Here is a 13415-nt window from a genome sequence, read left to right as displayed (position 1 = left end):
ACTTCCACCTGATATCAAGCCTGTTACATTCACTGGTGAAAAAATTCCCATGGTGGGGTTTGTTGAGGAGATTTTTGAATTTCAAGGGCGAAAATGTTTGGGCAAATTATATGTTGCTGAAATGGGGCCATCCATTCTTGGATGGATTGATCAAGGTGCACTAGGCATTATCTTAGATGCAAGAAATGACATTCAAGTCTTAATTCTTGATGAAGACAACAAAGAATTCTTAGACAGGGTAATCCTACAATTTCCAAAAGTTTTTTCAGGAGAAATTGGTAAACTTATTGACTTTGCCCATAAGATTATTTTGAAAGATGGTGCCAAACCAGTGTGCCATAAAGCAAGGAATATTCCTCTAAGTATCAGGAATGATGTCATGAAAGATTTGGACGCTTTAGAGAGGAAGGGAGTTATTGAGCCAATAGAAAGCTCTGAATGGTTGGCGCCATTGGTCGTCGCAAGGAAACCTGACGGCCGTCTACGCTTATGCATAGATTTAAGAGACTTAAATAAAAACATTGTAATCGATAAATTTCCTCTTCCCAGGATTGATGAACTTTTGGCACAAAGCTGCGGTGTAAAATGGTTTTCTTCTATAGATTTGGTATCAGCCTACCATCAAATTCCCCTGCACGAGTCTAGTAGAAAACTTACGGCATTCATAACTCCCTTTGGATGTTATCAGTTTATAAGAATGCCGTTTGGACTGGCTTCGGCAGCAGCCGTTTTTCAGCGCCTTATGCACAGGTTGTTCAAGAGCATGGAGTTCGTGACCTACTTCCAAGATGACATACTGGTGATGGGCAAATCCAAGATTGACCATGACAAGAGATTGTTTTCTGTTTTAAAAACACTTGAATGTAATGGGTTGACAGCTGAGCCAAAGAAATGTAAATTTGGTATGAACTCTTTAACCTATTTAGGACATGAGGTGGGTGAAAAAGGTATCTTTCCAAAAAAGAAATTAGTTGAGGCGATTGAAAATGCACCTGTTCCCTGCTGCAAGGATGATCTTAGATCATTTCTTGGGATGGTTGAGTTTTACTCAAAATTCGTGAAGGGTTTTGCTGACAAAACTTTTAATCTCAAGCAATTACTTAAATTGAGAACGGAGTTTGTCTGGAACGACATTTTACAAAACGATTTTGACAACATTAGGAAAGAAATTGTTAATGCATTTCCTCTCCAGGCATTTAATCACACATTACACAATATTGTCACTACCGATGCGAGTGGTAAGGGATTGGGGGCTGTCTTCTCACAATCTAATAGAGATGGGCTTGAAGTTACAATTGCTTTTGCCTCCAGGTCCATAACCGCTCTTGAAGGGAAGTTCTCAGTTATAGAGAAAGAGATGCTAGCTGTGGTGTGGGGCATCGGGAAGTTTAGACAGTTTATCTGGGGCCCCAGGTTCACACTACGGACCGATCACAAACCCCTATTACATCTGATGGAATGTTGAAGGCCACTCCAAGACTTGCACGGATGAGTCTTAAGTTAATGGGATATGTGTATGATGTTGAATATATTCCGGGCAAAAAGAACATGGTTGCTGATTATTTAAGTCGTTCACCCTTACCAAATTGTGATGGCTCTTATGATTCTTTTGAGTCTAATGAAGTTGCTGTTATCCATGAAGACTGTCTCCAACGGTTAGTGGCCATTTCTAAGGAAGACTGGGAGTCGTCCTGTGCTAAGGATGAGATCTTGAACTCTGTTCACAATTTTGTTACCAAGGGTTGGCCTGGAAAATCAAAATTGAGGGAGGAACTCAGGCCATTTTGGGAAGTCAGAGATGAACTATGTATAGATGATGCTGAACATTTGTGCAGAGGTGAAAGAGTTATTGTCCCTTGTTCCTTGAGGAATAAGATTTTATCCATTAATCATGAAGGCCATCTAGGCATCATGAAATTAAAGTCTAGAGTAAAATTATCGTACTGGTGGCCTGGATTGGATAAGGAGGTTGAGAGGTTTATCCAAAAATGTGATACTTGTGCAAATGCGGATAAGTCCTTGCGTGTATTTAAACCCACTCTTGGATTTAGACATATTCCTATGTATCCATGGGAAGATTTAAGCATGGATTGGTTGGGTCCGGTTGAGAATTTCGATGGCAACACTTATTCTAGTTGTAATTGATAATTACTTTAGGTGGCCTGAAATTGAAATATCGGATAATTTTGACTCTAAGGTAGTTGTTGCTTTTCTCCGTAAGTTATTTCTACAAGAAGGTATACCGAGAAACATTTTAACTGATAATGGTCCACAGTTTAGGTCTGAATGTTTTTTGAAATTCTTGAGTAGAAATGGTATAACCCCCAAAAAGACACCTGTTTACCATCCTGCGGGTAACGGCATTGTTGAGAGGTTCAACAGAGTAATTATGGGGAGTATCCAGGCCTCCATACGTGCTAATAAAGATTGGGAAAAACAATTGCTAGAAACCATTTGGGCTTACAGAATCACCCCCACCAGCACCAATTATAGCCCTTTCAGAATCCTTAGAGGTAGGGAGCCTTTTACTAAAGATAATGTTACCTGGAATTGCAAGAAAATTTGTGGGAAATGGTCTCCTGCTTTGGTACGTTCAAGACTAAGGAAGATTCAAGGTTCACACATTAGTGACTTTGGTAAGAAGAATGCCATTAGAGAAGCAGAACTCAGTGTAGGGGATTGGGTCAGAATTAAACTTGACACTAAGGCCAAGAAAGGTCAAAGCAAATTTTCTGATCCTTTGCAGGTTTTGGAGTTGTTTTCAAAGTCTGCCAGGTTAAGTGACAACCAAGTTTGGCATCACAGTAGGCTGGCAAAATGCAAAGGGAATTTCTCTTGTTCCAGTAATGACACTGGTCTTACTTCTTCCTTTGAATGGTTATGGGATGATGTCTTGCAAGGTAGTAACACTGAGAGTGGAGTCGTTAGGGCTTCGTGTAGTGGTATGTCAACATCCTCTCCACAGCTACGTGAGCTATCTTCTTCTCAATTGTCTCCTCCTGTTGCACAGCACACCTCACGCACTGGGAGGCAAATCAAGATTCCTGCTCGGTTCAGGAGTTATGTAATGTAATGATTATGTCTGTACTTGTTTTTTTCTCCTTTGTTAATACGGGAAGGGGGGGGGGTATAGTAGTAATAGTAACCTTTCCCTTTTATCTCATTTCTAGGTTGTATTTGTAGATCTGTTATTTTGCAGTATTAATTGGCAACTTGTATTCTTCCTTACTATGATATTGTCATTGTGCTACTTGCATTATCTCTCCGTTATGATATTTCACATATGTACTATTATAGGAATTAAAGTCCTTTTGTTTTCTCTTGTTGTAAAGAAGGGAGATGTGGTGTTGTGCTCGTGGTGCATCATCTGGTTACCATAGCTCCTGATGATGCACCACATCCACACTCCAGAATGTTGTGGATGACTGTTGAAGACTGTACTGGACTGGGAAGGACTGTCCTGCTTGCTCTCAATAAATATATCTACAATTTACCTTCATCCGCCTCCCTCCATCATTACACAGACTTACTCCTCTCCAATCCTCGAAGTTACACGATCTACATCCTTTGCCGTCAATGTTAGTCCACTGCAATCAGTGGAAATAAAAACCACGGGACTGGGCTTAACCCGACCTCTTACGGGTGCAGACGGGCACGCCCACGCGCATCCCGCAGGAGCCCTCTGCAGGTTTTAAGCGCCTCCTGGCACGAAATGGCGGTGCTAACGGTGGCAGCGTGGAGATGCTTTTCTGCCTTGGACTTGTGGTTCCTGGGCCTCCAGAAACCAGTAAGTAAACGGGCCGGTGATGTCCTTGGAGTCACAAGTTCCGAAATTTGCATTCAGCTTTGCTTCTATGTTACAGACCTGTGACTTGGACATGCAACTTCATTGTCTATCCATTAACACCTCCAGGTCTTGACCAACTGCCCTCCATATCACGGGCTGGGTTACAACCCTTCGGTCCAATCAAATGGCTGTACTCAGGAAAACCAACATGTGGGTGCATCCTAAGTTCCTCTCGGTATTACTCTGAAAGCTCTTTTTTGTTGATCACATAAAGCTAACTAAAAGAAGTGCTGTCAAGCCAGATCTGCCCGTGGCCCCTGCAATCCTCTCCGAAGATGGTGGCAGTCCATCTAAGCAGTTCCCGTGGTGGAGCAGAGCAAGAGACAGCCACCAACAACCGGAACACTGCGCACGCACGTCACAGAAGGTTATGGTGCATGCAACATCACAGACTACCAACACACTCCCAGCATTCCGACTAAACTAATCAAGGGCGTGGCAGAAGTTGTATCTCAATACCTCCTTTTCATCAAATTCCTGATGCCACTCTGAAGGCAAATACATTTGGTCCCGCTCAACTACACACAGATCCACGCAAAAGACATGGCTTGTAAGGAGCTGCTAAAGAGCTGGTGCATAAAAATGGTTCATTTTCAGGACAGCTGCAACCCCTCCAATGCTGCATTCCTGAGGGCGATTCAGATGTTCTATACAAAAACCTGGTTAAAGATCAAGGTGGGGGACGTGCATCTTTATTCAAAAAGGTCAACACCTCCCTTGGATTGAAACAGGGATCCCTTTGCTTATTACCGGCCTTGTCGCCTATCACCTATTGCATGCCGGGATTTAGAACCCATACTTTTGGTGTTTAAAAACCTGCACTAAGACCCACAATGCAAGTTACTGTTATAGAAGCTAGGACTGGTGGGTTGTTTCACACAAGACGTAGGGCAATTTGGCACCTAGTGGAAATTTTCACCTTTGTTGAAAAGCAGACTCAGAAATGCAATGTGTATGTGCCTTGCTGCTTTCTACAGGTTCAGTGCTACATTGATCTTTTCTGCCATTGGAGGAGTAGCTTGTGTGGTCTCATCTCCTGGCTGCCATGGCTCTGGCCCCTCTGTACAGTTCCTGTCATAGTTTTTATTGAATAAAGGGAAGCTTCTGGTGTTTGGAGAGTCGCAGAACTAAGATTGGGGGGTTGCCATGAATCTGTCCGCAGGAGTGGTTAACTTCTTTTAGTTCTCCAGTTAATGTCTGGGAAGATTTTCGTGAAAAACGCATGCTTTCTTTCAGCAAAAGTAGCCTATTCGGGTTGGCATGATTAGCAGGGACTAGTGTAATTTCTCAAGTTCATATCTTTGTATAGACATTTCAAGTGATAACCCTTCAGGTTGCTAAAATGACTGACATTGGTGTTGGTATTTCTGTCTTCAATTTAAATCCGCAGGAGGATACCAGTTAGTTCCATGATGTGTGTGCACATGGTCAGATCGATTCCATGCTTGGTTTATTTTCTTTTTACTTGCTGCTATTGGGGTTTAAGCAACAGTGTCTCTGTTTCAATCTTTTAGTAATTGATCTCTTTGTATCTGCTGGGAATGATTCGAAAGAAGGGAGAATCGGGTGTTGTGTATTACATACAATGTCCGGAAGGTTGTGAAGGGACAGGGTTAGCCTTGTACAGGAGGTTAAAAAGTGTCCTGTAAAATCCTATTCTTACATTTGCCTGTCCCACTTTCCAGATGCCAAATATTACATTCCTTGTGAACAGCAGATGGCAAATATATTAACTGTTTAAATGTATGTTTATCAACAAAAATATTTTTTGTTACCTAGGGTGCAACAGAGGAAGTCGTATTGAAGCCTTCCTGACACACACAGTATCTGGTCAACACAACGCAGCAAGAAATCAGACCTTCACCCTAATGTAAGTCTTGTTATGGCTTCTTGCCTCCTATGTTTGGAAGTCCCCTTTAATGTACATTGCTGTTTGGTGTTCTGACTCTTGCTGATGGAAACCTCGAGTGACAAAGCAGCTTGGTAGACTTCCTGGAAGCAACGTACCCAATCTCACATCTTTGGCCTTTGAAGTGAATCCCCATGCTGGAGAAAGGATTTGCTCCTAAGAATAACATTTTAAGTGTGTTCTTGTAACGAAAGCCTACATCCGAAACTTTCCAGTTTATCCAGTAACATCTTAGATTAAGAAACATGTCAGTCTTAATTGGGGTTAAAGTTCTATTTGCAGGCATCAAGATTCATGCTATAAACACTTCGTGTAAGTTGTTCCAATGTGTCGTCTTCATCATTTCTCAGTCCTAATTATTCAACCATGTAGAACGTGGAATACACCATTGCCTGTAATTGATGTCCAATGAGAGGGGTAAGGACGGAGCTCAAGATTTGGATGCAATTACTGTGGTCCGGGTGCTAATTGTTGCATTATCATTTCACATGTTTCTGCAGTGACTCGTTTCCACGTGAGGCTACTGTGTCTGCTGCCTCATCATGGTCAAAAATCCTTCTGCGATCCATGTCTATTTGAGGGCCATATGCTTCTTAACACATTGAAGCTCCTTTCATCAGTGATCACTGTCATTGAAGCCCCAAGTACCTGCCATTGCCTCATCATGCAGCACCACATTTTTCGATAACCTAATATTTGTGATTCCATAGTGCCGCTCCTCGTCCGTAGCAAGACCCTTCCCTCCTGTTGAATCACCACCCATTGGTCACCTCTGCTCTCTCCATATTCTTCCAAACTGAGCTTGATGCACCTTTCTGCATTTAGTTGACCTAGATTTGTAAGACCCCTGCAAGTAGTGCGGTCCTGATGCATGGCACAAAATAAACTGCACAAGACTGAGTCATGTGTCAAACTATGCTAATGAGAGCACTCAGTAAGAGGGTCTGGGCTTGGCTGTAGTTTCACAACTATTCCTGTTACTGAAACTGATTATAGCACTCCCGCTCACCTCTGGTAAGTGTAGCGAAGTTACTGACTAACAAGATGTACGTTAAGCTTAACAATTGTGCCACAAAACATATTAAAGGCGCTGAACATATCTATACGCAAGTAGTCTTTATTTTTTCCGTACTGAACACTAATTGGCTGTGATGTGTGTGTGTGTATCTATATATAACACATATATATAATGTATTTAATAATTAACTACTGGCGGTCACCAGTAAGAATTTATAGTTGGAGCCAAAGGTTCCTTAAGAAAAGCTTTTTTTGTTTTGCCAATAACTTTGGCGCTGCTTGACGAATCTTCAAGAAATGTTCAAAAACGTCCCATTTTTGGTTCAGCTGCTCTGTTGAAAGTTTCGGGGTGATGTCAAGCGGGGGCGGAGAAAAAGTGGGGACCCAAAACGCATTTTTCCCGTGTTATGTCCCTGGGGATTTTCTTAACACAACTACAGCCCGAACCGCTGATTTGAATTACACCAAATTTGGCAGAAAGGTAGATGTTGGTCCAGAAAGCGTGCTTTTTGTGATTTGTTGTAAATCCGTTTAGTAGCTTTTGAGATATACAGGTTTAAAAAATGTTGATATCTAGGGACGAGAGCAGTGGACTTGCAGATCCTACTTACATTTGATTGGCTGCCAACACTTCAACCAGGAAGTGTTGGCAGCCATCTTTAGAAATGGATTGAAGCAGAGTCCAACAAAAAAAAATTAAAAAATTAATTAAAGGGGGCAGGATAGGAATACCCTGAACATCCCCCTCCCCCACACATCTGCTTAAACGTATTTTACTTTGCCGAGGCAAAAAAAGCACCTTTTTCGGTCTCGCCTAGGAAGCGCTTCCGCTGTCTCTTTGCGACATGCTGTATTCAGGATATGTGCAAAAACAACAATTGATGGACAGAATGCAGAACAATGTCATGCATTCACCCGAGTACAGAGATCTGGGCCTAAATCCATTGTTTTTTTGCTCACCATGCCTTTCTAGTTTGAACCCAGCCATATGCAAATCAGTCTTGACCCTGTGTCCCATTTATATTAGACCTAGACATTTCCTTTCATCAGCTCCACATAGAATACAACCTAATCTGGAATTAATATAATAATTATGTTGTCACATTTCAATGCTACTAGTTGTATATATGGAGAAAGCTATTTGAATATACTTGAGATACTGTATTGGATGGAATGCATTATGGGTATGGCGTATTTACCATTTCTTCGGCAGGGTGCAGTTCCATATGTGACCAAACGTTTATGATGTTCACTAGAGACCTCTAGGAGCAGCTTGCGATACTGCACATAGACAAGGAGTGCTGGCACCTTGCTCATTTGGCAAGGAGCAGCTTGCGGTACTGCAACTAGACGAGCAGTGCTGGTGCTTTGCTCACTAGGGACCTCTAGGAGCAGCTTGCTGTACTGCACCTAGAGATGCAGTGCTGGTGCCTTACTCACTAGGGACCTCTAGGAGCAGCTTACAGTACTGCACTCAGACATACAATGCTGGTTCCTTGCTCACTACGCAAGCATTTGCAATGCAGTAGGTCTTACATTCCTGAAAGTATGGGCTATTGGCGTTGCATTATTTGCAACGGCAATACATCAAACTATTAGCAAATGCTTGTTTTATGAAGACCCCGGGTGGCCCAAATCTCAGTTGCAGCGTGGCAGGGACCCAGTGCACCACGGTCTCAATCACATCAAATAACAGGCAAAAAGTGAGGCCTAACAATGGCAAATAAGGCACTTTCTCACAGTCCCCTTAAAACTTACTTAGATAATTTCGAAGTTCTGCGCTTTTCTTGGTCAGTTAATCTTTGCCACCATTTTAGAATTGAGCTTTACAAAACAATGGCATTAAAATTGCATTTGACGTTCAGTCAATCGAGAGGTTTGGTGGAGTTTTAAAGTTTAATTTCTCTTTTTAGTAGATTAGTCTGTGTTTTTGCTCTTTTTATTCAAATTGGTGGCAAATTGATTACAGAAATAATAAGAAATAAAATTGGTTAGAATAAGCGCATAGAGAAATAAATACAGCTTGTTCCATTTAGGATCTGGTCCCTATTCTAAACTAAAGGACCTATCCTATCAAAAACTCAGAGTGCCTTCTTGAAAAGAGCAAGTGGATTTTGGAGCAAAGTTGGATAACTAAAGGAGAGGTCGAACTCCCCATAAAGGGTAATTCTGGAGACTCTGAGTTCTCCGGAAAATTGCTGCAGCAACAATCTGTGCTAGTGAGAAGGAGAAAATCACAGCTGTAGCTATGATCAATAGTGTGTGATTGTTATTATATTGTATTTTGTATTGCTGTAAGCTTTTTATGGTATTTTTATATCGAAATAAAGCCTATCAATCAATATGAAACAATTTCTTCACAAAGCGTAATGAAGTCGAAAAAATAACAGTAAGCATTAGCCTATGGCGAATCGATCTAGCACAGCAAAGTGCTAGGGGGCGTGGCAGGGTAGGGATTATGTGAACGCCTCGAGATGAGTAGAGAGTCTCTATCTAGGAATGCATAACATATAGAAAGCAGCTAAACATGTTGCAAAAACAGAAGAACGTTTCAGTGTTCAATTGTGAGAGGTCTTCTGATGGTCCATCGCCTTCATCCTCGATTCACACTGTAAACGTTCATGTCAGCATGAACTCCGAGATGGCTACAACGTATTACAAAAAGAAGCATCTATGAAGGTTTTCATGAGAACCTTCTGCAAGCCTAGTCTGGTCTCCTATTGTATAAGCTACACTCTGAAATGAAACATTTAAATTGTGGTATGTCCTGGTTAGATCACAAAATGTAAGCTGCAGCATGCAAGTTCTTTTCATTAATACACTTGTTCATTATGTGGCAAAGAAAAGATCTAAATACAGTAAAGTCATGGTGTGAGGAAAGAAAGAATACATTTTTTCAGGAACCGGCCCATTTCACAAAAAGTCTAGCCCTAGAGTTCGATTATTACAATAAGTCACTATTTTAGGAAAAAACATTTATTTTCTTTAAGGGGTAGAGTAAAATAAATGAATAATCCAGCCTATTAAGTGGAGAACGATAGAAATGAAAGCTTTCTGCAGAGTGTAAACAAAATGTTTTCACGTTTGCACGTTCAATAAAGTCACATTTTTTAATGTTTAACCTATGCATTTTTTATGTTAATATTTAGTGCATTTCTATATTATTGTGTGGGGAAATTTTCGTTAAAATGTTCAGCTTTCTCAAACACACAATAAAAAGTAACTTATCCATTTTTAAACATTTAATCACTTACTTATTGTAAATAGTGAATACATTGGTCATACCCGCAATGTAGCAAAACACGAATTAACGATGGGAAGACTACTTTGAGAGGCTACATACTCTAATGAAATCTCTATATCTCTGACAATGTTTTTTATGCAGTACATTGAAGAGAGTGCACTGTGTAGCTATTAATGCAAAGATCTTGGAGAATTGTCATCATTTTAAGTAATTATGATCACGTCTTCGAATGTGAAAAGGAAATTTGGAAGTAATTTATTCAACATGTATCACAGGCATCTTTTTTCATATAACGAGTTTGTAAACTTCAGAAATAACTCCGCCTTGCTTAAAAGCAGCTGGGAGATAAGATTGATGGGTATTGAATTTTGAATAACCAAAACACGATTTTCAGTTTTTACATCTATTTGACGTATTTCTTTTGGAAATGGTTATGTTCAAATTATCAGGTAGACATGAGAGATGGCCTCCGGTATTCGTGAATGTTTTCACAGGCATACTTTAACTGTAAGCGCCTTGTGCTTTCATAAATTATTTTACAAATATGCATTCTTTATTCAGTCAGTGAAAAGGGCGTTTATTGGACAGACAAACAGGTAAAGCCCACTGATGGTACACAGAAGATAAATGGTTTATGAATAATTTTCTATATAATAACAGGGGTGTGTTGCCCCATCATCACCAATGCAAGTTCTACAGGTTACCAAGGGGCGATGGCTCTAAAGTTTCCCAATTGCTCCATCTTCTTTTCACAGGTACCGGAGAGCAGAAATGTTTACCGATAACTGCCAAAATGTAATCCTATATCATGGGAGGTTAAGCAAGAGGTATTAACTGCACATTGTAGTTTTTAGGTCTCGCGACCTATCAATGCGCGCAAGCGCATTGAGCGGAGCGAGAATTCAAGTGCTCTAAAAGCTCGTCAAACCAAGGGCTTTTTGCTGCGGTTTTCTTTGAGTTCACGTGACCAAACAAGCACGCGCATCAGCCTCCCTCCCTCCCTCCTAATTGCATTTTTTCACGGCCGAACAGCACATCAAAGGGCTTCGCCCAGCGTGCGCTCTGCGGCTTCTCCTCCCCTAATTAATCATGGCTGGCCGGTGGCCGGCCGTACTTTCAGTTTCCCGGCCACTCTTGTTCCTAATGTCTCCTCCTTCATCGACTTCAGTCTAATTGGAAACATATGTGTCTTCATCCTCTTGGCATTCCACGTTTTCCCTTCTTCACTCCACGGCTCCCACTTTGTCCCTCCTTTTCCCCCTTCCTGCCTTCGTTCTGTACTTGTGCATCATTGTTTTCCTCATCATTCATCTTCCACTTTCTCCATTGCCTTTCATTAATTTCCTCGTCATGTCTCCATATATTCTCACCTCGTTACCTATCTGGCATCGCATTTTTCCGAAGTCGCCACACATCTTCCATTTCCTTCCTCCTTTCTTTCCCTTGTTCCTGGCGCACTTCTCTAATTTTTCACTTCTTTCCTTTCTCACGTCTTTCCAACTTCCTTCGTCCACCCCTCCACTTCTGCCTGCACGTCCTTCTTTCTTCTGCCAAATGCTGTGTAATGCCCCAGCGTCTGCAGTCTCCTCCGGGTGCCTAACTAGCATACAGGACTGATTTTCATCCGTGCATTAATAGAACACCTTTGTAGAAAGTAAATTCCTACTTAGATCGACGGGACAATTGTGCATGCATTAGATGTGCATACAGCGCTAGGAGACACGGAAAGGGCCGCGCCGCCGCTAGTTTGCGAGTAAAACAGCGCGGAAATAGCAAAGCTGTGCTTTATTGCTGTGGAGTCGAAGTAACAATGCTTGAGTGGCACTCAGCCCTCACATCTTTTTCTTCTTTTCATGTGCTTGTTTTCTTTTCCACCTCCTTTCCCTTGTAATCTATTGCTCATTTTCTGGTTCTCTCAATCAGGAGTCAATCAATCAGGAGTTTGTTAAAGCGCGACTACTCACCCGTAAGGGTCTCAAGGCGCTAGGGGTGGAGGGGGGAGTTGGGGGGGGGGGGGTGCAGGTTCCATTCCATCAAGGAGGGGGTCTGTCGAAGAGCCAGGTTTTGAGGTTTCTTGCGAAGATGGGGAGCGATGTCTGTCTGAGGTGGAGCGGAAGGGTGTTCCATGCTTTGGCCGCGAGGAAGGAGACGGAGCGGCCTCCCGATCTGGTCTTTCTGGTGCGGGGGACCACAGCGTAGGAAAGCTGGGCTGATCGTAGGGTCCTTTGGGGTGGGTGGAATTTGAGTCGGCTGTTCAGGTATGCTGGTCCGGTGCCGTGGAGGGCCTTGTGTGCGTGGGTGAGCATCTTAAAGGTGATTCTCGCCTCGACGGGGAGCCAGTGGAGTGTGCGCAGGTGCTGGGAGATGTGGCAATGTTTTGGCAGGTTGAGGACCAGTCTTGCGGCGGCGTTCTGGATGTTCTGTAGCTTGCGGATGAGGTTTTTAGGTCTCGCCTGTCGATGCGCATGCGCATCGAGCAAGCGAGACTATAGGGGCTCATCTACACTTTATCTAACTTGCAAGGAATCGTGGCGATTCCTTGCAGTGCCCGTGACTTTTAAGCTCAATGCGCATGTGCATTGAGCTTAAAAGCGCGTGCACAGCCGCCCGCATTCCTCCGACACCTTTGAAGTGAAGCTTAGCTTCACTTCAAAGGCCCGGTTCTTCACACCCACATGCCGCTCTGCCCTGCTCCGCCCCCTCCCCTGAGTCATCCTGCCTGCGTGTCGCATTTCTCCTCCCCCCTCCCCCCTCCGTCTTGTTAAATCCATTTCTCCATTCCACTAACATTCTTTCCAGACACTTCTCTTCACAACCGCCCAACTTCAACGCCCGTCTCCTCACTCTATTCTTTTTACAACCAGTTTACTCCCCGTTTCTCCACTACCTCTTTGCTGCTCTCCCTCTCACTTATCTTCGTTTCTCTTCTCTCTCCCTCCTCTTGTTGTCTGTGCGTCTCTGTTTACCCGCTTGTGTGCCGCTCTTACCTGTGTGTATCTCTGTCTGTTGTTACTTGTTTTATGTCCTTTGCTCTTTCGGTCTCCGGCAGGCCCCCTCACCCCCACCCTTGCACTCCTTCCCCAAAGCACGATATGACTAATAAAAATGAGTCTTCCCAACCCTCCTCTTCTCTCAGCCCTACTACTGCTCCTTCAAAAACGTGTGCTTTTTTCTTGTAACGTTTTGATGTTTCCGAACATCGGCATACTTTCCTAAGAACTCACATGGCAACGCGGAGACCCACCCACTATGCCTGGCAGTGGGGGTTGGGGTTATTGCTCTTCAGACTAATGATAAACACACTTCCAATTGAAAAAAAGTCTCAGCTCATCCACTGCCCTGTTGTAAAATTTAAATTCTGTGGCTTTATACTCACTGAGCAAAAACCCGTGTGCCGT

At 42.7% G+C, this 13415-nt stretch overlaps 1 protein-coding gene across 4 annotated transcripts in view; it reads left to right on the top strand.

The window, feature by feature from the left end:
* CENPN (centromere protein N) overlaps nucleotides 1–13415 on the top strand; it is a 308258-nt gene that overhangs the window by 25418 nt on the left and 269425 nt on the right. For all 4 annotated transcript variants that reach the window (XM_078671014.1, XM_078671016.1, XM_078671013.1 and 1 more), the window contains exon 2: nucleotides 5627–5717. In XM_078671014.1, the coding sequence (XP_078527140.1) occupies nucleotides 5716–5717 (2 nt within the window). In that variant the 5' untranslated portion in view covers nucleotides 5627–5715. The remainder of the gene's footprint in view (nucleotides 1–5626; nucleotides 5718–13415) is intronic.

The sequence above is a fragment of the Lissotriton helveticus genome, chromosome 12, assembly GCF_964261635.1.
Source record: "Lissotriton helveticus chromosome 12, aLisHel1.1, whole genome shotgun sequence".
Lineage (NCBI taxonomy): Eukaryota > Metazoa > Chordata > Amphibia > Caudata > Salamandridae > Lissotriton > Lissotriton helveticus.
Note: the sequence above shows the minus strand (reverse complement) of the source record. Positions and strands in the feature narration are given on the sequence as shown.